This window comes from Rosa rugosa, chromosome 6 (assembly GCF_958449725.1).
Source record: "Rosa rugosa chromosome 6, drRosRugo1.1, whole genome shotgun sequence".
NCBI lineage: Eukaryota > Viridiplantae > Streptophyta > Magnoliopsida > Rosales > Rosaceae > Rosa > Rosa rugosa.
In genome coordinates, this window is record NC_084825.1 from 34,670,700 (window position 1) to 34,694,551 (window position 23,852).

At 36.0% G+C, this 23,852-nt stretch overlaps 2 protein-coding genes and 1 long non-coding RNA gene across 4 annotated transcripts; 2 read left to right on the top strand and 1 right to left on the bottom strand.

Moving 5' to 3' along the window:
• Positions 1-2,794: 2,794 nt before the first annotated feature.
• Positions 2,795-15,188, top strand: LOC133717437 (cyclic nucleotide-gated ion channel 1-like). The gene is made up of 5 exons (XM_062144157.1): positions 2,795-2,991; positions 13,319-13,623; positions 13,921-14,035; positions 14,245-14,301; positions 14,579-15,188. The coding sequence occupies exons 2-5, from the start codon at positions 13,586-13,588 to the stop codon at positions 14,930-14,932; spliced, it is 564 nt and encodes a 187-aa protein (XP_062000141.1). The 5' UTR covers positions 2,795-2,991; positions 13,319-13,585; the 3' UTR covers positions 14,933-15,188.
• Positions 4,912-7,970, bottom strand: LOC133713612 (uncharacterized). 2 transcript variants are annotated; one of them, XR_009848151.1, is made up of 7 exons: positions 7,771-7,970; positions 7,350-7,431; positions 7,150-7,247; positions 6,737-6,945; positions 6,329-6,387; positions 6,096-6,182; positions 4,912-5,341 (listed from the first exon to the last, which is right to left on the bottom strand). It is a non-coding gene; the product is annotated as an uncharacterized LOC133713612 (long non-coding RNA). The 2 variants fall into 2 exon arrangements; XR_009848150.1 differs by having other exon boundaries at positions 4,917-5,336; positions 7,771-7,967.
• A 1,075-nt stretch (positions 15,189-16,263) lies between the features above and the next one.
• LOC133713552 (stemmadenine O-acetyltransferase-like) lies at positions 16,264-19,641 on the top strand. Its single transcript, XM_062139592.1, has 2 exons — positions 16,264-17,080; positions 19,053-19,641. The coding sequence occupies exons 1-2, from the start codon at positions 16,264-16,266 to the stop codon at positions 19,589-19,591; spliced, it is 1,356 nt and encodes a 451-aa protein (XP_061995576.1). The 3' UTR covers positions 19,592-19,641.
• The last annotated feature ends 4,211 nt before the right edge of the window (positions 19,642-23,852 follow it).

The window sequence follows — 23,852 nt, forward strand, 5'->3', positions numbered from 1 at the left end:
TAGTACTAATGTCAGACACGTTGGACTATGTTGGTATAGATCTCACATAGAAAAATTAGGGACCTTGCTTACGGGTTATAAGGATTTGGGTCACTCCATCCATTATCGATTGGTTTTGATGTAAACCCCATATTACTTTAACATGTTCTTAGAGCGGGTTATCCCATGTGCGCATTACTTCGCAACCACACAGGCTACATGTCCTCAATTGATTTTGGATGTGAACCTCAATTGCTAAGAAACATAGATGGAAATGCACCACACGTGCGGGGGCGTGTTGAGAGTATAGATCCGGCCACATGGAAAATGAGAACCTTGCCTATGAGTTTAAGGATTTGGATCACACTCCATCCATTGTCAATTGATTTTGGATGTGAACCTCAATTGCTAAGAACATAGATGGAAATGCATCACACGTGCGGGGGTGTGTTGAGAGTATAGATCCCGGCCACATGAAAAAATGAGAACCTTGCCTATGAGTTTAAGGATTTGGATCACACTCCATCCATTGCTAATTGATTTTAGATGTGAACCTCAATTGCTAAGAAACATAGATGGAAATGCAATTTGACGAAGGTCATGGCAAAGATGTATGCGCGAGCGCGCGCACACACACACACCATCCATTGCCAATTGATTTGGATGCGAACCTCAATTGCTAAGAAACATAGATGGAAATGCAACTTGACGAAGGCCATGCCAAAGATACACACACACACACACACACCTTGTAGTGAGGGATCTTTTAGCCATTTTAAGGGATCGCTCATTAGACCCACTTTTTGATCATATATTCACATCCTAACCGTTCAGTTTTTAGGTATATATGAGTAGATCATCTCTGCAAATTTTCATCAAATTGATAATCATTAAGGCCTTCATAACTGTGATTTACAATTATGAACGCGAACGGTTCATGTTTGACAGATTTGGTTCGTTCATTGACTTAATGTAGTTCGATACCTTAACGATCATCAATTTTGTTGAAAATTTGTAGAAATGATCTATACATTAGGGTCTAAAACTGAACGGTCGATATGTGAAAATACGATCGAAATGTTGGTCCCACAAGGAATCCTTAGTGGAAGGGCCCTAGATGTGTGTGTGTGTGTGTGTGTGTATACATACATATATAGTCCTTCTTGGCTAAGGATGTCCTTACCTTAGCTTAGGAACGGATTTCAAGTTTTTGACCACTTTTGATCATATATTCACATCTTAACCATTCAGTTTTTAGGTCATATTGTATAGATCATCTCTGCAAATTTCAGCCAAATTGATGGTCGTTAAGATATTCAAAACTGCAATTTACAATAATGAACATGAACGGTTCCGGTTCCACAGATTTGGTTCGTTCATTGGTTTAATTGAGTTCGATACCTTAACGATCATCAATTTGGCTGAAAATTTGCAGAAGTGATATATACATTAGGACCTAAAAGCTGAAAGGTTAAGATGTGAATATGTGATCGAAAAGTGGTCAAAACTAAAATCCGTTCCTAAGGCTAAGGTAAGGACATCCTTATCTGAGAAGGACTGTATATATATATAGCTAGATTTCATCTATATATATATATATATCTCTTGAAATTATCGGTGAGCTGTGACTTGGTTGGTAAGTTATATTTCTAATATTATAAAGGTCATGAGTTCAATTCTCACTGACATATGCAATGATGAGGTGGCTACGATTTTTTTTATTTTTTAAATTTTTTTTTTAAAAAAAATCTCTTGAAATTTTCAGTTATTACAAGTACCCATTGATATGAGATGCAGTCATGCAACAGCTTAATTGTTTATATTATTTTTAGACTTTAGTACAATTTTAATTGATTCTATAATTTTTTTTTTCAAATATTAATCTAATATATGATATCTATTTCTTCAACAGTGATTTTCAACGAAATTTTTATTTTCAGACCCTTAATATTTTTGTCAACTACTGTTTCTTTTTTATGTATATACATTTTTCATTTTTGTCTTCTTGGAATAGGGAGTTGGAATCCGGAAGAGGGAGAGCGAAGGACATAAAAGTACAAGTAGAAAAGGGGGAGCGGAAATTCTTAAAGACGACGATGAGCCAAGACATAGATGGAATACAATCTTTACAATATCATGTGCAATTGCGATCTTCATTGATCCTTTGTACTGTTACGCTCCTGTGATCCACGTCCACGAAAAACACAAGTGCTTGAAACTGGACCCAAATTTGTTGTGGACGTATATTGGTTTACGATCAGCCGTCGATGTCTTTTATGCAATCGACTTCGTTAGTCGGTGTATCACAGTTCTTAATTCCAAAGGGAAAAGAAGGAGCCCGTTAGTTGGTCAAAGGAGACAGTTGGGACTTCTGGACTAGAAGTAGCCGAAACACAGTTCTTGGTTCCAAAGGGGAGAAGAAGGAGCCCGTTAGTTGGTGCATGAAGACATTTGGGACCTTCTGGACTAGAAGTAGCCAAAAAGACAGAGGTTCTATATCTCATTCTAGTTTCTTTACCCCTTCAGAGGTAAAAGACGCCCCTTTTAAAGTAATTAATGTTTTAACGGTTGAAACTAGTTTATGAGATCATACAAATATGCTCTTTCACTCGTACACTTAAGGTTTAGGAAGTTTTACAGCTAGAGGTGTACATGTAATCTTTACGAAAAATATACACGATTGATTCTTATCATTAGCTTACAGGCCGGAATAAAGGCCTGTAATTGCGTCTTCATTCTATATAATCAGATTTTAATTACCTACTGTTTGCTATATCATCCCATTAATTGTCATATAATTTATGTGTGTAGGGACTGATACTATCCGCAAGATGCTCATATTGGGATCCTACTTATGCTCTGATAATTTCCACTCCAGTCCAATATTCCTTACGAATTTATCACATCTACGTAACGACGGTAACGTTGAAGCGGCGACGTCCTAACCAGACTAAAGTGGAAAAATGGCTAAAAGCTGTATTGGACTACCTTCCGTTCGTCCTTGCTTCTCATGTAAGTTTTGATCTTATACATCTACTCCCATTAAAATCAAATTTCATCAGTTATTTCTTCATTTATTTTTCACAGCTTAATAAAGTTTTTACTTTAGATTAATGCTTAATTGGAGTATTAGTAAAAGTTTAGGTTGTGAAATACATTTCGACCACATAACTAACAAATTAACTAGCTCTTAAAAACAAATTTATATCCTTTCAAAAAAAAAAAAAAAAAAAAACTGACACAGTCGGAAGGAACCCTAGGTTTACAAGCAATAAATCTAAAACAAGAATTCTGGATTCCACAAGAGATACATGAGAAAAACTCTCAATTTAATTGATAATATGATAAAAGATAAGTTCTGCAGCCGTTTAAGGTTGCTTATATATGAGAAAAGAAACCCTAGGGCAACTAACAATGAAACTCTAAAGTCGACAGATTAAAACAAAACAAATCCAAATCGAACTAAAAAAACCTAAAATAAAAAAAGAATCCTAAAAAGAATGCAAAACTAGCTAAAAATATTAAATCCCGAATCGGAAAATTAAAACGATATATTTTGGTCTAAATCTGTTAAGGCTCACTAAAGTGAGTCTTAAAGATCTCGTTGTTCTCATTCCAGAAAGGTATCATGCGTCTCAAACGGACATTCTGGCCAAAAGTTGATCCAATCTGATTTACAATCAAAACCTGACTTTTCGCACGAGAAACCTGAAAAATCCAAAACCGAATCTTCTTGAATTAATAACCTCATTACGCGTGAGTTACCTATTTTCCAATCACTTTTCTTGATTCTAGGCCGCTTCTTTACTTTTATGATTTTTGTACTAAATCGGGCTCATTCTCGTCATACTTCAAAAACAAATATATATATATATATATATATATATATATATATATATACGGAGCGGTTCCAAAGAGGACGTCCGCACTGTTGTTAAAGTGCGGACGTCGACGCTGCAGCTCGGCTCGGGGCGCAACGGAGCGGCGGAGCTTGCCGGATGGACGCCAGGAGTAGGACGGACGGGTCTGCAGTCGGTGGAGTCGCCGGCGACGTGGTTGCAGCCTTGCCCAGAAACCTGCAGTTGCAGGTGAGCTCGCTGCCTAGAAACCTGCAACTCCGACCTCCTCCGACCTCGAACGCTGCCCAGAACCGTCCGTCAAGCCTCCGGCCTCCGTCCGCCAAGCCCCGAGCCGCCGTCGCCGCCTGGAATACCGCCGCTGCGTCGCCGTCCGCACTTTAGCAAAGTGCGGACGTCCGCTTCAGAACCCGCCTGTATATATATATATATATATATATATATATATAGTCATTCTCTGCTAAGGAGGTCCTTAAATATTAATATCTAAAGATTTTCTTGATAGACCCACTTTTCGATCATATATCCACATCTCAACCGTTCAGTTTTTAGATTCTTATGTATAGATCACTTCTGCAAATTTTCAGCTAAATTGATAATCGTTAAGGTATCGAACTATATGAAATCAATGAACGAACCGAATCTGTCCAACCTAAACTGTTCGTGTTCATAATTGTAAATCGCAGTTTTGAATGCCTTAACGATAATCAATTTGGTTGAAAATTTGCAGAAATGATCTATACATTAGGACCTAGAAACTGAACGGTCCAGATATGATGTGGATATGCGATCGAAAAGTAGGTCTATCAAGAAAATCCTTAGATATTAATATCTAAGGACCTCCTTAGCAGAGAAAGACTGTACATGTGTGCGCGCGCGACCTGCTTAGCTAGTGCTCAATCACTCAAGAATTTTGTGGCTTTCAATTCATTGCAACTTCATTTGCAAGTTGTTTTAAACTCTAATATTTCAATGAAATCAGGAACGGAGACTGGATATTATAGTGAGGGGTCGAGTATAAAATTCATGATAAAAAAAAAACAAAAAAAAGTAATAAGAAACTAAAAACTGCAATATAGTCATCTACTAGTTGGATGCGCCCGCGCGTTGCTGTGGGCTTGTTAACTTTAGCGGAAGTTTGCACTAATTAATACAAAGGCAACATTAAATATTGATGGAGTGCTTCAAACCAGTTCATAATGCCTAATTGTAGTAATTTTTTGTAATCCATGCTTGCTTGAAAGACAAACTTTGAAGCTAAGCAGTAATCTTCCCATTGATACTGATCTGGGTTTGATATAGACTACTAATTCACCAATCTGGGTTCTTCTTTCCAGAGAAGAATACACACATGCAGAATTTAAACAATGATATTGCACAAACAGGTCATTAAATTTCAATTTCTGACATAAAATTACAGAAAACTGATCACCAAGCTTTATGGACCAAAAGCAAGTAATCCAAAACAAACCCAGCATCAAAAACCTCACCCATCGCAAGCTGCACTTGAACACATAGAAAATGCAGAAAAGTCAATGAAACCTTAAAATTAATAACACAAAAAGTGAGAACATCTTATTGAAATTTGCATAAATTTCTTGAGCAATAAAAAAGAAACAAATCTGATTCAGATCAAAAAACTAAAACTGAACCATATCCATATCCAAAAACAACAGAAAAATGCTCAATTTATTGCATACTGAAAGGCCGAAAACAGGTGTAAAAAACCTATACAATTTATGCATACTCAATTTATTGCATACTTATTTTAAGGTGTAAAAAAAAACCCCCTTAAAATAAAAACACTAACAGAATCTGCCAGAGAGTTAATACAAAGGTAAAGTAAGGAAATCAAAGTTAATTAGGTATATCATATATGCATATTCAAAATTCAATTCAACATTAGATAGAGAGAGTGAATGTCTTGTTTCTCATTTTTTGTTTTACTATTCTTTAAAGTTGAAACCAACTTAGATGGTTGATTCCGATAAGCAAGTGATCTTGTAAAAATCCATTCGAAAATCATAACAGCAATCTGTGGCCTGATGGAAGTAAAATGCCATGGCAATGAGTCATATAGTAACGAAGTCACATTCAATATGGGAATCCCTCATACATAAAAACACATAACACACCAGGCCAATCAGAAGTAACAATTATTTATCACCAATAGCATTGAAAAGAGTAATTTGCAATATATAAACCACACAAAGCAAATTTAATAGACACAGGCAATCAAACGCAATATAATTTGCATACCATTTGGCCAATTGGAGTTGTAACAACAGCAGGTATGTTTCTGTAACATAGTCCAGGAATCTCAACTACTCCCGACTGCTCAATCACCTGAAGATAATTCGGCATAAAAATTATTAATCGCAATTCACCACATTGATAAATCAGCTGCAAAGACCTCACATTCCATTCGCAACTCAAACTCGTAAACCAATTGAGCAACACAATTCGTAATGCAGAAGTTGATATTCACTTACCACACTTTCCTCAGCCTCTTTTGGCTGAGATTCTGCTTCAAACTCGTTTCTGTCATTGCCTGGAAAAAAAAAAAAAAATCAAGAAAAGCCTTTTAATGACTTATACAAATCAATAAAATCTCAATCAATATCAAAATTAAAACCAATTTCCTACTTCTTGATAACTCAATAATCCTAAACCAAGGATCCAATTCTTCTAACTTAATTCACCAAAGGACACAGAGTATTCCCCAGAAACAAAGTTCTCTACTTTCAAATACCCTACAATCTCAATTGCATGTATCTGTTGAGAAAATCCTTAGGTAAAATTGAGGATGTACAACAGAATGTTATATAAAAACTAATAATTGATCACTTTCAACTGCCACAGAAGATACGCAAAGTTATCACATTTAGTAAGAAGCAAACCTCATTCACATGCAGATCCACCGATGTATTTAACTCTGCTTGTCTAAGGAGAGCAGAATGCCCTTTCCAAGGAGACAATCCAACAGTAGATCCATCAACTTTCAGCTGTTGTTTTTAGCATTCTGTATCTATGTAATTGGCTTGAAAATCTGATTCTCTATAATCTAAATAACTATGAATTGAAGCTCCAAATGAATTCAAGATCAGAGCTGCAGAATCACAAACCAAGAAATGAAAACAATAACAAAAGTGGCTAACAGAAAGCACAGTCAAATTAAGTACAATATGACAGCAATCTTGTACACAGAGGAAAAAGAGATCAACTTTGTCATCAAAGCTAAAGAACTATTGCCACCTAAATACAAAAATATAAATGAATAAACACATCAACAAACAGAAGAATAGTAGCTTACGTCAAGCCAAGTATGTTATATGAACGTCACAATGTGATAAAATAAATCCCCTTGAACATCAAGTAGCTCCACTCTGTGTTCAGCCCAAGACAGTGCGGCTGGAGAGTGAGACAATTATACAATAAGTGAATAGTTAATTTGTTCAATGAATTAATACGCTTTTGCTTTCAAAATAAAAAGAACAGGGAGTACTTGTTTACCTGGCTGCGATCTGAAGACTCTGTTGAATGACTAAGAACAGAGCAAGTGACCTCCGGATGTGCAGACCACAGCCGAGAACACCTGGAACGAAAAAAAGAAGAAAAAAGAAGTGTTCATGAAGACACCAAATCAAGAATTGCTCGCAGAAATAACAACAAAGCAAAAAATGATATATACTAACACATGCATGAAACGATTTTCTGAATCTAACTAGTTCCCATATCTAATTCCACAAAACACAGCTCAAATGCAAACCCACACAAAACCCAGATAAAAAAAAGAAGGCTAAATCACCCACAAAACCAAATTCAAATGCCAAACCAAACACAGCTAGATAAACCTATGTACCCACCTTCATATGCACCACCCAAAATTGCATGCACCGAAATTCAAAACAAATCAACCAAATAAAAAACTTACCTGAAGGTCAAAATCTCAAAGATATCTGATTGCTCAATCGGATCCTCTGATTTGATCAAAAAGTTGCCCGCTCAATCGCAACTGAAAGATGAAAGCGGTGCGTCTGGCTCAATCTCGATCAAGAGATTTGATCGATATTTGAGAGAGAGAGAGAGGAGCGCGAGAGAAACGAAAGAAGGGCAAAACCGTCATTTTACAGTGCCGGCTCAGCTTTAACTCGACACTGTTAATAAGTCAATGAACAGTTAACCCACAAATAATATATAGTAAATAAATATTCTATAAAAAAAAATAATAAATTAAAATTTCAACATTAAAATGGATTTCGTCATTCTTACATATAGCTTTTTGAGTCTATAATAAACTTTTCCGCTATTTTTTTTTTTCTGTAAAGATAGTAGAGGAAAACAATAAATCAAGTAAGAATGACAATAATGAGTCAATCCATGTGTTCTTCCTAATGAGTAATGGAATAGATGTGAATCGGTTAATATTTTTCAAATTGATCTGTTGAGAGAGCAACCCAACGGTCCCAGTTGATAATTTTTTTTTTTTCCTCTGCCCAGTCTTATTTTCATATTTAAGTACATAAAACTCAGGTTCTTAACCTTTTTGGATAATTTGGGTCCATTTGTATTAGACTTTCATATGACATTTTTTTTTTTTAAAAAAAACTCAATGAAGTATATCAAACGTTATTGTTGATGCGCAAATATTGAAAAACAGAGCACGTAGTAAAGGCCATGAGTTCATGTAAATCAAATAGGACCATTAGCATGAACAAAAGCCTTTACTTCTCTATAGTGAACCCTAAAGTTCAAGAATACCGACGGCGGCAGAACTGGGACCGGCAGTCTCTCTCCATGTCAAATCAAGTAGGCCTCTGGCCTTTGTTAGATCGCTGTTTCAGAGGGAGAAGAAGTTGGCTTTCATGGCTGGGTCTGTACAACGATCGTTGTGTTTAATCAGATCTCGGGTTAGTGGGATTGCCAAATCGGGAAGTGGAATAGGTACATGTGTCTGGGTATCGACGCTGCCCAAAATCCTTTCCGGCGAGGCGCGGGAGGAGTCATTGAGGTCATGGCGGCGGGGATTCTCTTTTCCTACCGGTCCTCTGTGGGATTGAGGACTGTTGACCGCGTGTAACCGGTTGGCGATGTTGATGAAAGAGTGGAAAAGCCAACCGCCGGAGCTGTGGTCAAACGGGATGCCACTGGAGGACATGACGATGGTGGAGGCAAAGGAGCAGTGTGATTCTCCTCCTCTGTTGGCTTGAGTTTGGGCTTGGGCTTAAATTTGGGTTGATGGGGCAAAGGAGTCTTCCTGCTAGGTAAAACTTGATTTGGGCTTGGGCCTACGGGCTTAGGCTCATGTTAAGGCAATCTTGGCCATAATGTATTAGGGTATTAAGCATGCGTGAGGTTGGATTAACTTTTATGAGTCTTCTATGTCTTCTATGACGTTTCTAGTGTCTTGCTTTTACCATAATTGCGTGATTGGCAAGTGGGGGCTAGTTGAATGATTTATTTTCCGTAGGAGGCGAGATATTTTCATTCTTGTATAGACTCGCTTAAATGTGAGCGTCCCAGAGATTTTAATGATCTGCTCTAGCTTAGATAGTTTAGTTCGGATTTTCTTGCCGAGTTTTACTTATGTAAGTTATGGTAGACTCTAGCCTTTTGACTATTGATCTAATGAATTCAACTTCTATTTCAATGAAGTACATCAATCTGGAAAAACTCCCAACAAGAATTACTCTCCTACTGCTTTTCCTCTGCTCAGTCTTATTTTCATTTTTAAGAACTAAAACTCAAGTTCATGTTTAAACTTTACATTATTCTTTTCCATTCATTTCTCTTCTTCTCTCCCTTTCTCTGAACATTTTTTTTTTGATACCTCTCTAAACGTTTGTGCTCGTTCTCTAGCTCCCCCTTATCATTTTTTTTCTGGCTCAAACCTTTAAATAACGAAGCATAGGTATAATCTCTCCCAAAATTTGAGCTAAATTCTTCACATTGTTTTTCTGGAATGAAAAAAAGTCTCTAGGTTCACAACATTTAATTTATAGGATTGAGTGAAGCTATAAGATACTTGATAGATAACAAGTGGGGAAGGTTGAAAAGGAAGGTAGATAGAGAAAGTTGCGAACATTCCTCTTATTAGAAACTCAACTTTATTAAACTCAATGAACATCAATCTGGGAAAACTCCCAACAAGAATTACTCTCTTACTACTTCTTGACAACTTTCATATATATAATTATTGTTGTAAGTTGATAACTTGTTTTTAGGGTTAATTACATATAAGTGCATCTTTGAATGTTTTCTTAGCCATAAGGCCACCAACTAGTTTTTTCCCTCATAAGGCCAATAGATTAAAAAGGGTGTTATATTTTGGATATTAAAAACCAACATATTTACATAAATGCCACTAGAGTACAAAGTCAACAATTACTCTCTCTCTCCCCTCTCCGGCGAGGTCTCCGGTCGACCTCCTGCCAACTTCCGACGGGTCTCCAGCGACCACAAAAGCTACTGTCACTAGCACTAAAAGCTACTGTGGCTAGCAACAAAAGCTACTCTGATGAGATTTCCGGCAACCTCCGGCGAGATAACAAAAGATACTATCACCAACAACAAAAGCTACTACTTACTAAAAAAACCTATGCTTCTCAAAACCAAAAGCTACTATCCCCACCAACAAAAGTTACTCTCACAAACACCAAAAGCTATTGTGACCAGCAATAAACGCTACTCTCACCAACACCAGAAAACTACTCTCACCAACAGCAAAAGCTTCTCTCACCAACACCAAAAGCTACTCAAACTAACAACAAAAGTTACTATCACCAACACCAGCGAGCTACTCTTACTAACACTAGAGAGCTACTCCAGTATCAAAAGCTACTCTCACCAACGTAAAAAGCTATTATCACCACTGCAAAAAACTATATTCACCACCAACAAAAACAACTCTTCCAAACGTCAAAAACTACTATCACCACCTCAAAAAGCTACAATCATCACCACCAAAAATTACTCTTACCAACAACAAAAGATACTCATCAACATACTCTTCTCACCAAAAACATAAAGCTACTTTCACAAAAATCAAAAGCTACTCTCACTAACTCCGAAAACTACTCTCACCAACATTGAAAACCAACATTGAAAATCACTTCATTTGCTCTCTTTTTGAAATGATGCAAGACAAGTGCAAGTGCAAGACAACACTCTTGATTGGATATCAAAATTCAATGATGTCAAATGCAAAAATCGTCGGATTAGACAAGTAATTACTCGCACATTACACAGCCAATTCATATGAGGAATAACATTCATCATTAACAAAAACAGAAAAGATATCAAAACAAACCAATTCTAAAGATATCAAGGACATCGCCGGAGTCTTATTAGAGGCAATTGAGATGATGAAACGAAGGCGGTGGTGGGAAGGGATTTGAATCCGATTCGATTTCATCCAAATGTAGTAATATAAAAATGAAGAAAACTGTTCCGATTTCATTGAGGTTGAAGAATCAAGGACGTCAACGACGCCGTACAAAGAAGCAAAGCTTCTCATTGGGCTGTCATCCCGATCGGAGAGCTCTCTGACCATAAATGACTGATTCAAACTGAAGCTCAGATATGCAATCTCAGATCTCGGCGATGGGAACGAGGTTGAAACTGCCAGAAGAGGTTGGACTTGCCTTCGAAGGCAGAGACGATGTCGTCGCTGTCGATCTGTGGGAGAAGCAATGGAATCAGTCGACGACGACAGTGATATGTGGGAGACCGGAGTCGGTGGAGGGAGACAACAGCGAAGTCGAAAGGATCTGGGAGATCCAGTTGATTTTGTGACATCGGTGGGTGATTTGTGCACGGCGACCATGGGTGGTCCAACCGGTGGGCTCGGACAGATGTCCGGCTTCCTTTGAACTCATTGGTGCTGGCGGTGCATTGAAAGGATGGCCGGAGCTCGATTACAATTGAGGAACAACGACACCGCAGCCTTGAATTGCGTGTGGTGGCCGGAGCCTTAATCGGCGATGGGTGGCTGGGCTTTGGTCGGCTTTGTGTTGTGGTTCAATTGATGGTGACGGTGATGAGATGGTGGCCGGAATTGATGCTTTCCGGTGATTGCAGAGGGAAGAGAGGAAGAAGAGAGATCGGGGAGAGAGAGAGAGAGGAGAGAGTGAATTTATGTTTGTTTTGGCGAGAGAGGAACACGAAGGGTAAAATCGTCAAGGTGAAAATAGTTTGAAGATAGAAGTGGCCTTATGTGTACAAAAAAACTTTTGTGGCCTTATGACTAATTTAAGTTTCAAAATGACACTTGTGTGTAATTTTCTATTGTTTTTATTATCTTTGAGTGTTTCTATTGGGACCTCCAAATCTGCTCACTTGACCTCACTCTATTATGAATTATTAAATGGCATATATAACCTACTATAAAATGACTATTAAGGACAATAATTTTACCAAAAAATATTATATTTATTTTATGTAGACTTTCCAATTCAATAATATTAGATTGTATTCTTTATTATTTCCCTTATCTATTTTCATTTTCCAATTCACTACATACTCATTAAAGCATTCATATATATTTAATAAGAATTAAAAATATGATTAAGATAATGTGACATAAAAATGTATGATATATTGATATATATGTTGAACACATACTGGTGAGGGAAAACAAAATAAATCCTATTATAATTTATGACCTGAATCTAAGTCTATCCATTATATTTGCAAAAAAAAAAAAAAGAGTAGCAGTTATAAAAAATATATATATTTTTTAATAATTAATCATGAGGTACAAAAAGTAGAGAAAATAAATAAACATTAAGAAAAAATGATTTCTTCATTGTCTTTAACAGCTAAAATAGAAAAAATATATATAAAAAAACCACAGAATAGTTCATGTTATTTTCTTATTTATTAGAAATTAATTTTGAAAATCAATACCTTGTGTTTGATTTATTTTATTTTATTGGAAAAGCGATTTATGCATGTTGTTTGATTAAGGTATGTATATGTAGTTAATATTTATAGAGTAATTAAATCATTGAAATGACTACGTTTTTTATTTTAAAGATAATAATTTGTTTATGAGTGAGGTTATTTGAGGAACTTTAGTGAAAATTTAGTATTTAAAAATTTGATAAGAGGTGTAAAAAGCATAGAGGTGATCAAGTGAGTAAATTTGGAGGTTCCAATAGAAAAACTCATTATCTTTTGGAGAATGAAAATCACACTTTTTGTTGTTGTTGAAATTCTTATAGAAAAGACAAAAATTAAGTTAGTAAAGACAAATTTTAAGTTACTTAAAATAGAATAAGTTACTTAAAAAAACGAAACATAGAGTGTGAATTTCACTCTCCTTTCTTTTTTATTAAAATTTGGCCAAGTGAACTATATGGAGCCACAACTGCAATACATACATAAATTTTTCTCCAAATAGAATAATATAACTTAGACATTAAGGTTTTCATGCATACTTATGAATTCTGAGTATTAATTAACTTAATTCTATCATTCAGCTATTTGGAGCTTTGTGGTACCGTCTTGCTGTTCAACGACTGGTAGATTGTTGGAAGTCACATTGTCACATTCTCCTAGGAGATCCTCAATCTAACAAAAGTCGACATTTTTTCTGTGGAAATATTACCATACACAACAACAACAATCTCTCTAAATGGGATGAATTATGTCCGGTAAAAGAAGCAAATCCAAATGTCTTTGATTTCGGTATATATCTCCATGCTCTTCAATCTAATGCGACAAGTTCAACTCATGTCGTGCAAAGAATGTCACAATCTTTTTGGTGGGCCTTACGGAATCTGAGGTTAGCATACACCATCAATTGAGTTCATTAAAGAGAAAAAAGAAAATACAAACAATACTTCAAAATACAAGTTTTCGACCGGCGATTATCTATAAAGAATTTCATTTGTGCATTGTGCTTTAATTAATTCATGAGTCACCATTTAGTGGTCATCATTATGATAGATGGGAAAACTGAAACTAAATGATTGTCTTTGATCTAACAGATACAATAGATTGTGTTTTCCATTTCTAGTCTACGATGATGTTTTTTCTTTTCTATAAACACTGCAATGTTTACACTGATTTTATTTTACAGTTCTCTTGGTTCGAACCTCCAGACTAGTCTGTATACAATGGAAATCTTCTTGTCTGTGATGATATCTATAAGTGGCATGGTGTTATTTTTAGTATATCTAAATGCAAGGGTGCAGGTCAGTACTCATCAGTCTCTAATCAGAAATTTTAACTATACTGTATGCGGCATTATGTTCCGGGATTTAATGATGTGGGTCCCTATCTTGAGCACCATGCTCAAAATTGTACTTACTAGTTTCATATTAATAAAGTGATTGCCGTATTCCCCTTAAAAAAAAAAAAAAAACTTATTTCTTATTGATTGAATCAACTTAATTAGATGCAGGAGCCGCAAGAATTATTAGATCAGCCTAAATCAAAAAAGATGCAGTTGCTGAAAAAAGTAAGTAAATCCTTCTCTTTATCATGAAGATGTAAGTAATCCTTATCTTCGATCATCATGTATACCTAAGTTCTCATCCATATATTCTAGTATAAACAAAGATATAAGTGTTAGTTTGATACTTATTGGCCTCCCTAATTGATGATCAAGCTTTAGTGGCGGATTATTGATCATGCATGGTTTAACAGCTCCGGCCATATTGAAATAAATCTCTCTTTAGTTTTATCGCATCTTACTAATTAGTGTACCTAACTAACCAATAACACTGATACTCTAGGTGCCTGTGCTTGAAAATATTCCTGAAAATATTTTGATAGCAATCTGTGAGCATCTTAAGCCAGTGACATACACTGAAGACAGCTATATTGTTCAAGAGGGGAGACCCCTTGTGAAGATGCTCTTCATCGTGGAAGGCCTTGCATGGACTTACACAACCGGTAACATTGACGTAGGAACGTTAAAGAGAGGCGATTTTTACGGAGAAGAAGTTTTAACTTGGGCATTCCAATCTCCCTCCTTTTCTGGTTTACCCATCTCAACTAGAACTGTTATTTCCGAAGGAAAAATCGAAGCCTTTGCTCTCAGAGCCGGCGACTTGAAGAGTGTTGTCTGTAGTTTTGGTGGCATTTAAGGAAAAAGGTCGATGTTTCTTAGTTGGAGCTCTGGGGGCATTTGGCAGCGTCTTCCATACAAGAAGCTTGGCGCCTCCGTAATTCAAAGCCGCGCCTAAACTCCCAACTATGTGGGACATGATTCCTTGTCCCTAACTGCTGCTATTGCGTTTCAGCTCTGCTATTGCAATTCCATCGCTTTTGTTTGTAACTGTTTGTGTAATGTGTGTAGTACTCTTTTATTTTATTTTTATAGAATCAGTGGCTTTTGTTGTAGTTTTTTTTTTTTTTTTTTGTGAAAGAGTGGCTTTTGTTGTAGTTGTTTGTGTTATGTGTGTTGTAATTTTTAAATTCAACCAAAACGATTTGTCCATATAATTTAGATCTTTAGGTCTCAAGATCATGCCAACAGTTCTCAATTAATGTGGTGGTGGTAGTTATTTTTGGGATGATGAAGCTAGATTTCTCTATGGTTTATGCTTCAATTATTATAGAGTTGCGTTGTATTGTATTAGACTATTAGGACAAAATTGTTGGTATAGTACAGTTCTAGTTTGTTTTAGCTTAACTCTAGGGTCAAGCCAATTTGAGCTCATTTATGCTCTCAATCACTTTTAACCGGATGTCCTCTTAGGTAATTTTTATCGCTAATAGTTTAATTAATTTGACAGCTTCTTCCATACAAGTACTAAAAATGTGAATCTCACATGAGAAAATGAAAACTTTGCATATGTGCTTATATGAATTTGGGTTAACTTTATTCATTGTAAATTTTTCTGATTGTGAAGCCCACATTGTTAAACAACCTAGCTTATTCCATATTATGGTGGGTTTGTTAGTTATCCTTCTGTTTGTTAGTTCTCCATGTACGTCAGTTTAAATATTTGTGTAATGAATTCTAGAAAACTCATACACCCATTTACTCAAAGAAAACTTTGATGGAACCCTAGACCCCCCACAAATTTTTTTTTAATTTCAAACACTCTTGCTTGTTACTCTCGATTATAGGGTAGAAAGGATGGTTATCTATCAAAAAACTCTTCCATGATATTGAGGTTGGGGGGTGTGCGCCGACACTCTCCATGGTGGCCGATCACTAATTGCCTATGGTCGACTTTCCAAACATAACTTTACCGAGCATCCATGAGCAGCCTAGCTAGCTAGGTAAAGCTAAACAGAGTACGTATGCCTGCCAATGGATGGTTAATTTAGCGGCCACGTACGGCCGTCGCTATGGACGGCGCAATTCAGCACTACAAACTTCAATAAATACGAAAAAAAACTTATATAGTAAGATGTGGCTAATAGGATAGCTACAGCCAGCCACTTCTTTCTTTAGTTACTTTGCAAGATGGTCAACATTGAGGTCACTGTTATTTCCAGATACACCATTAAACCATCAACTGCTTCCTCTTCGCCTCACCTTCTACAACCTTACAAGCTTTCCATCTTCGATCAGCTCACTCCCAACACTTATGTCCCAACGATTTTCTTCTACCGCATTACTGTCCCCAGCTTCAATCTCCCTCAAACCCTAATCCACTTGAGAAACTCCCTCTCCGAGACCCTCACTCTGTACTACCCATTGTCCGGAAGGATAAAAAATAACCTCTACGTACATGACTTCGACGCGGGTGTTCCCTACCTTGAAGCTCAAGTCAATTGTCCCATGCTCGATTTTCTTAAGCTTCGAGAAACCGAATGGCTAAACCACTTCGTACCAGTCCATCCATTTCTCAAGGAAATGGATTCTGAGCTACTGCCCCTCATCGCATGTCAAGCCAACATCTTCGATGGTGGAATAGCAATGGGCATTTCCCTTTCTCACAAGCTCATTGATGGGGTAACAGCCAATGCTTTTCTCAAGACTTGGGCTGCTATTTTTCGTGGCTGTCGCCAAGAAATCATATACCCTAATCTCTTCCAAGCCTCATTGGTTTTTCCACCACGAGATAACTTGCCTAAAAGGTATGTAGCTCTCATGGAGAGGTTGTGGTTCGAGCAGAAAAAGGATTACGTTACAAGGAGATTTCTGTTTGATGCTAAAGCCATATCCGCACTTCAAGTCAAAGCAAAGAGCCAGCTCGTGCCCAAACCATCACGTGTTGAGGCACTTACATGTTTTCTCTGGAAACATCAAATGGCTGCCTCTCGGGCATTGTCATCAGGTAATTAGTTAATCTCGAACATCAGCCATTGTCATCACAGTAAGCCTAATTTCATATATAGTAACCTCATACTCGCAATGCATGTGTCTTTCAATTGCTATCCGCTTCTTTATTTATTTATTTTTCTTTTTTTTGTATTTATGTTTTTTTATTTTTTTTTATTAGATGACCATTAAATGATTTTATTGTGAGTTTTTATTTTTTAGACTAAAGGGTAATTTGGGCAATCCATATTTTGGTGAAGTTTGAACGATTCGTTTTATATACACTAGCCTCATTCTCATGCGATACACGTGTGATTGGTGAAGGCCCTTCAATTGTCACCAATTTCTTTTTTTATATTATATTTTTCATATATTATGAAAATAACTATCTAGATGGTTTCATTAAAAGTATTTATTTTCTAGACTAAATGGTATTTTGAATTATCTAAATTTTGGTGAAGTCTGAGCGCTTCGCTTTATAAAACAGACGAGTATGCATACTTGTGTGTGTCTATATATATATATAAGGATGATCTAGAGAGGACCTCCTTAAACTTAAAAAGTGAGTATAGTTAATAATCTAATCCATTCATTCTCTTATTAATCCTACAAAAAATTAGTCAAATCTGAAAATATTAAACCATTTGATTAGCACAATGTTCGTTTTGATTTTATTTGTCAGACTACACTTGTTTACACAATTTTGAGTGACCAAATGATAATGGATTTGATTGATTTTTTGTAAACACAATTCTTGCATAGGAATTTAAAGGATTAACAGTTGAAATCATTGAATTAGGTCATATACTAGCTAGTATAAAATAATAAAAATCCTCAAACTGTTAAAGTAAGGATGTTATTCCCTACTCCCTATAAATGTGTGTGTGTACACAGACACACTAAGAATAATTTTTTTTTTTTGAGAGAAGGACATCAAACTTTATCAAGCAATCGAAATTAACAATTACAATTTGAGAGTACAAACTCCCTAATACTTAGAGGAATAGAACCCACCCAAGAAACATCTAAACAAGAAGGCTAGGTTAGCAAGCTTATGAGCTGCTGTGTTGGACTCACGATAGACATGAGAGAAAGAAGCTCCAGGGAGGACTTGCAAAGATGCCACAATGTCATCAATAATGCGACCTAGAACAGAGGGTTGCCACCGCTGTCCTTGGTAGCATTTACCATAGTCAAACAATCAGACTCAAAACACACATATATACTAAGATGATCACAAAGTCATCAAGTGACCAAGAATTTTATGGTCACTCACCATTTGGATTTAATTTCAAAGGTTAAGATTAAAATACTTAAAATCAATTCTTTTAATCTCGACCCTTGATATTAAATTCAAGGGTGAAAGGGTGGGTGACCACAAAATATTTGGTCACCGATGATCGTGTGAACATTACTATATATATACTAGCCGGGCGTGTCATTTGGCTTTTTCGTCTTTTTGTTTTTTCTTATAAGAATGTGAAATAGTAAATAAACAATAAATTATAACAGAAAAAAAAAATTCTAATTAAAAAAAAAAAGTAGTTTTTTTTTTTTTTTCCAATTCTTATTGTCAAGCAGTTTTCTTGATTTATCCTCTTTTGCCATAAAATCCCATATATTTTGGCCATTTTGTTTGACACATATAATACAATTACACATAATTCTTGTTTAATGAATATATCTTTAAATACTTAAAAAGAAATTTATATCAAGACAAGGATAGAAATCTTTTATTTCATTTATGGGGTGATACAGATGAAATTGTGATGAGATTTGAACAAAGATGCCTTATGTTTAAACCTCTTCATTATAATTTTTTCTATATTTTTAAAAACTTCGTAACAAAGTGGCCCACAATAAGTTGTGAGCTCGAACGAGACCTAATTCATGATGGGCTTCGTGCTTAGCCTAAGTCAAGTGAGTTTCGTGCTCAGTCGCTCGATTGTCACCTCTGTATGCTAAATTTAATTTGGCAGCACTTGCAGGTACTTATCCAAAACTCTCTATAGTAGCGCATGCAGTAAACTTGAGGCCACGAATGAACCCGCAAATGTTGTTGGATAATACCATTGGGAATATCTTTTTGTGGGCTCCGGTGTTATTAGATATCTTGGAAGAGACAGCAACAAAGAGTAGTGATCATGAACTGTGTGACTTGGTGAACATGCTTCATGAATCCCTCATCGAATTTAACAATGAGTACTTGGAGACTCTGAAGGGTAAAGAAGGATTTGGAGCCATTTGTGACTTACTAGATTTGATGGAGGAAGGGACTTCTATAAAACCACCACCAGAGATTTATGCATTCACGAGCTGGACTAGAATTCTTAACAAACTCGATTTTGGATGGGGAAAGCCATTTCAAATTGGAGTCATCGGAAAAGTTGGACCTGTATTTAGAAATCTAACGATATTCGTACAATGCGATCAAGAAATTGAAGCATGGGTGACTTTGGAGGAAAAACAAATGGCTATGCTAGAAAAAGATTCTCAATTTCTAGCATTTGCATCTCCAAATCCCTAATTTTCAGGCACTGCTCTTTAGCTTGGTGATGATTAATTCATAAATAAGTTTCAAAGATTTTGTAATACACTCCACGTCGAGTTTGGTACTTTTTTATGCTCTCTTTTATACTGAATGTCTTTTTAAGTGATATTTATAGCTAATATTTCAATAAATTTCTTTTATCAAATAAAATAAAAATTAGCTATGTTCACTACTAGAAAAAGTAGCTACTGCACACAGATAGTCACATATTTTCACACCGATGAGTATTTGTGGCTTATAGTACCGTATGATACAAAAATCTGTGTGAACTAATAATACACATGGACACCATGTGGAATCAAAGGGTAATATAGGAATGAAGTAAAATTGGAATGCTATTGCACACGGATACCTGTGGGTGAAAAAATTGATTAGACATTCGCATAAGAGATTCCTGAACTCCATCATATTTAATTATCCTAACAGATACAAAACTCAGTGTGATTTTAACTACACACGGATATTTGTGTAATGTTAATAATCACGTCAGGAACCCTATCTCATCATGTACTATTCACACACGACTATCCATGTGCATCTTTGTTTACACACGAATGCCTGGGTGACCACAGATTTTGGTCACCGATGATCGTGTGAACATTACTATATATATACTAGCCATGCGTGTCATTTGGCTTTTCCGCCTTTTCGTTTTTCCTTATGAGAATGTGAAATAGTAAATAAACAATAAATTACAACAAAAAAAAAAACGGATTTTCTAATAAGAATAAGTAGTTTTTTTTTTGTTTCCAATTTTTATGGTCAATAGCAGTTTTCTTGATTTATCCTCTTTTGATAAAAATCATAAAAGTTTCGTATAACAGTATCGTGTGCCTTGCGGTTTAACATTTTACTTTATTTCTTTTCCACCATTCAAGTTAAATCTATCCACAATTGAGTAAATGATTAACTAAATAAGTAAACATGACATATATAGTATAAGTAATCATATTCAACAACATTAATAATAATTAGATAACAAACTTATTAAAAAACAAATTATTCGAATTTTGATAAAGCATTACATTCTATTTTTATTGACATGTTTCTCGCATTATGGGTAAAGGTGGCAAATAGATCAGGCTATTTTAAGTGCGTCTATTCGAAGTTTGGGCCAGCTCATTTATTATTGAGCTCTATTTCCTCAAATGTTAGGCCTGACCCACATTTGGACCTCGCATTGTGACAAGTCGAAATTAAATTAAATATTAAAATATTAGTTAGCAACTGTAGTCAGTAAAGTTTTATTCCTCAGATGAAATCAATACAAGCATGGGACTGATTTTGTGTACTCCCAGCACTCTCTCTAGACACAGGGGGGTGTGAGATACTCATGTACTCAACATGGCAATCAGTCAAAGACATATCGCTAGCAATAATAAACATAAGCCAAGAAGGTCCATCCTCCAACCATAACCCTCGCCCATTCTCTCGGGCTACAAGACTCGCAATGACATGTACAACTTTGTTTCCTTCACAAGGCGTGTGTCGTACATAAGTGATATGCAAAGATAAGAGCATCTCCAACCATTTAGCTATAAGTCATTTTGACTTTGGCTTTTTGGTAGAGGGATCTCCAACCATGCTCTTGCTTTAGCTATTTTGACTCTTGAGCCATAACTGGAGTCAAAATGACTCAACTTTGTAGAACGAAAGCCAAATTTCTTTGGCTGAAAAAATGGTGGGCCCCGCTGCATGTGCTGCAATTTCAGCTGAAGACGTTGACGCGCCTGAGGGAGAAGACAGTCTTGAATCGCGCAAGAAGACAAAATAATGGCATGAAGCTGCTGAACGCGCGAGACACGCGCTGATGGATGGCCGACACCTGGGGCCCGCCTGGGCAGAACTTTTTTGGTCTTCCAACGGTAAGAAATTGAACGGCTCAGATTCAACTTCATTAATTCTATTTAAAATGAAAGGCCCAGATTAATTCTTTCTTACCATAAAAAATTAAATATATATATACTGAATATCTCATTTGACGGTTCAAAAAATTGTATGGATAATCAACGGTTAATAATAAAGTAAATGTGTTTTAAACCAAAAGAAAATTTTATAAAAAATCAGAAAAATGTTTTTTGCCCATTGGAACAGTAACTTTAACAAATTCTATAAATACCAACCCTCTTCTTTATATTATATAACATAATTATGTATGACATATAAATTCATATTGTTGTTAATTAATTCTCGAAAATGATTAATTTATTAAATGACTTTGGCTTTTGATTAAAGATGGCTGGAGATGCAAAAATTGAATGATTAGTGATGACATTAGGGGAGTCATATTTTACATATGGCTTTGGCTTTTGACTAAATGGTTGGAGATGCTCTAAGCCGTTGTAGACCTGTAAATGGACCGGATTTGGATCGGATCGACCTAAATCCAACTTCGTTTACTTAAAAAAAAATTCGATCCAAACCCGCTCCGTTAACCCGGCGGATCATTGATAGATCGATCCAAATCCGTATCCACCGGATTAACGGATACCCGATCCGCTAATCCGACCCGTTTATAATTTCAAATATTTTAAAATTTTAAATAGTAATATTAAATTTATATCATAATACCTCACAAGATATTAATAAAATATTAAAACAACATAAAAAGTATCACCAAAAATAGAATTACATTATCAAAATTCTTAATGCTTCTTGGAATCTTAGGTGATGGACTGTCCCTTAGATTTCTGCAAAAAATTTGTATTAGAAATTCTTCATATTTTATATTTTATATATTTTTAAAATAATAATATATTAATAAAAAATAATATTTTATTATTACAAAAACGGGCCGGATCATTAACGGATCGGATCGACCTAAATCTGTATTTGATCCGTTAAATAAACTGGTTAACGGATTCAGATCATTAACGGATCAACGGATCAAAATTTTCGATCCAAACCCGTCCAATAGCCATGGATCTGGAGCGGGTTTGGATCAAAATCCAGTCCATTTACAGGTCTAGTTGCACATCTTCAACTATCACCCTTTCTGCCACATATCACTTATCCTTTGCATTAATGAATTGCACCGCCTCAAGACAATCCGTTTCAACCTCCAAATTAATTATTCTCTGGAAATTATACAAAGCTTTCTCTGTAGGAGTTGGTATAAAAAGGGGTCCATTCCTGTATTCATGTTTTTTTTTAACATGAACAGATCACACATGTACGTAAAAGAAAAAATCATTAAGTAGGGCACCTCTCTCTTCACATATATATTCCAATTAAGTTTACAATTCTCACAGTCAAAAGTTCATATAAATGTAGGTCTCACTCTCACAGTTCGCTCAAGTGATGAAGAATGTGGAGCAATGGTTTGGTCTAAGATATTAGATCAAGGTTTGATACGCACCTCCTGTATAACTAAAATTTATAAGAAAGAAATAACCATATACACCAAATGATGCTTCACCATGTACGTGCACTCGGCAATTTCACATCTGCATTTTAAGAACATGGAATTGTAAGATATCAAATTTCCAATATATGTTAGGAATTGGGACACGAACATGTCTTCCTTTCAATTCTCTAAGAGCAAGTCCACCGGTGTTGGATTGCCCGGGCAAAAAGAAAGAATGTTGATGTGGCTGCCTGGCTATGCAGAAAAATGGTTTCCACCGGCCCAAGCTTGACTGGGCAAAGCTTGGCTTTGCATGACTGAGGTAAAAAAAAAGGGCAAGTCTGTGACTTTTTTCTTGCCCAAGTCATGGAGCTGCCAGCTTGATATTGTGAGGAACGTGGGTGACGTCAGGAAGAAAAGCAAAGAGGCAGGACACTTGGCAGCGCTGGGTTAGCTTCTTAAGTGATTTTGATTCCAATGTGAACAGTAATATGAACAGTAAACAGTAAATGCAAACAGTAACAGTACTATATGAACAGTATGTGCTCAGCTCAATACAATGGTGAACTACGTGAACAGTAATTTGAACAATGAATTACGTGAACAGTGTTGACCGGGCAAGAAAAACAACGGGTGTAAACCTATGTCCAGTGGCAGTGAATAGTAACTTGACTGGTCGAATTCTTGACTTCTCGACTTTGTCTTTTCTTGACTACGGGTGCACTTGCTCTAATGCAGGAAGTGCAATAGGCAATAACCTACTGCTACTATTTCACTGTTTTGAGTAGTGGTGAGGCCAAATGAGTGGAAACTAATAAAAGAAACCTGCATCATTTGGGTCTGGGAAATAATCCTTTCCTAAAAGTGTAATTCAGTACAGTTATTGAGCGT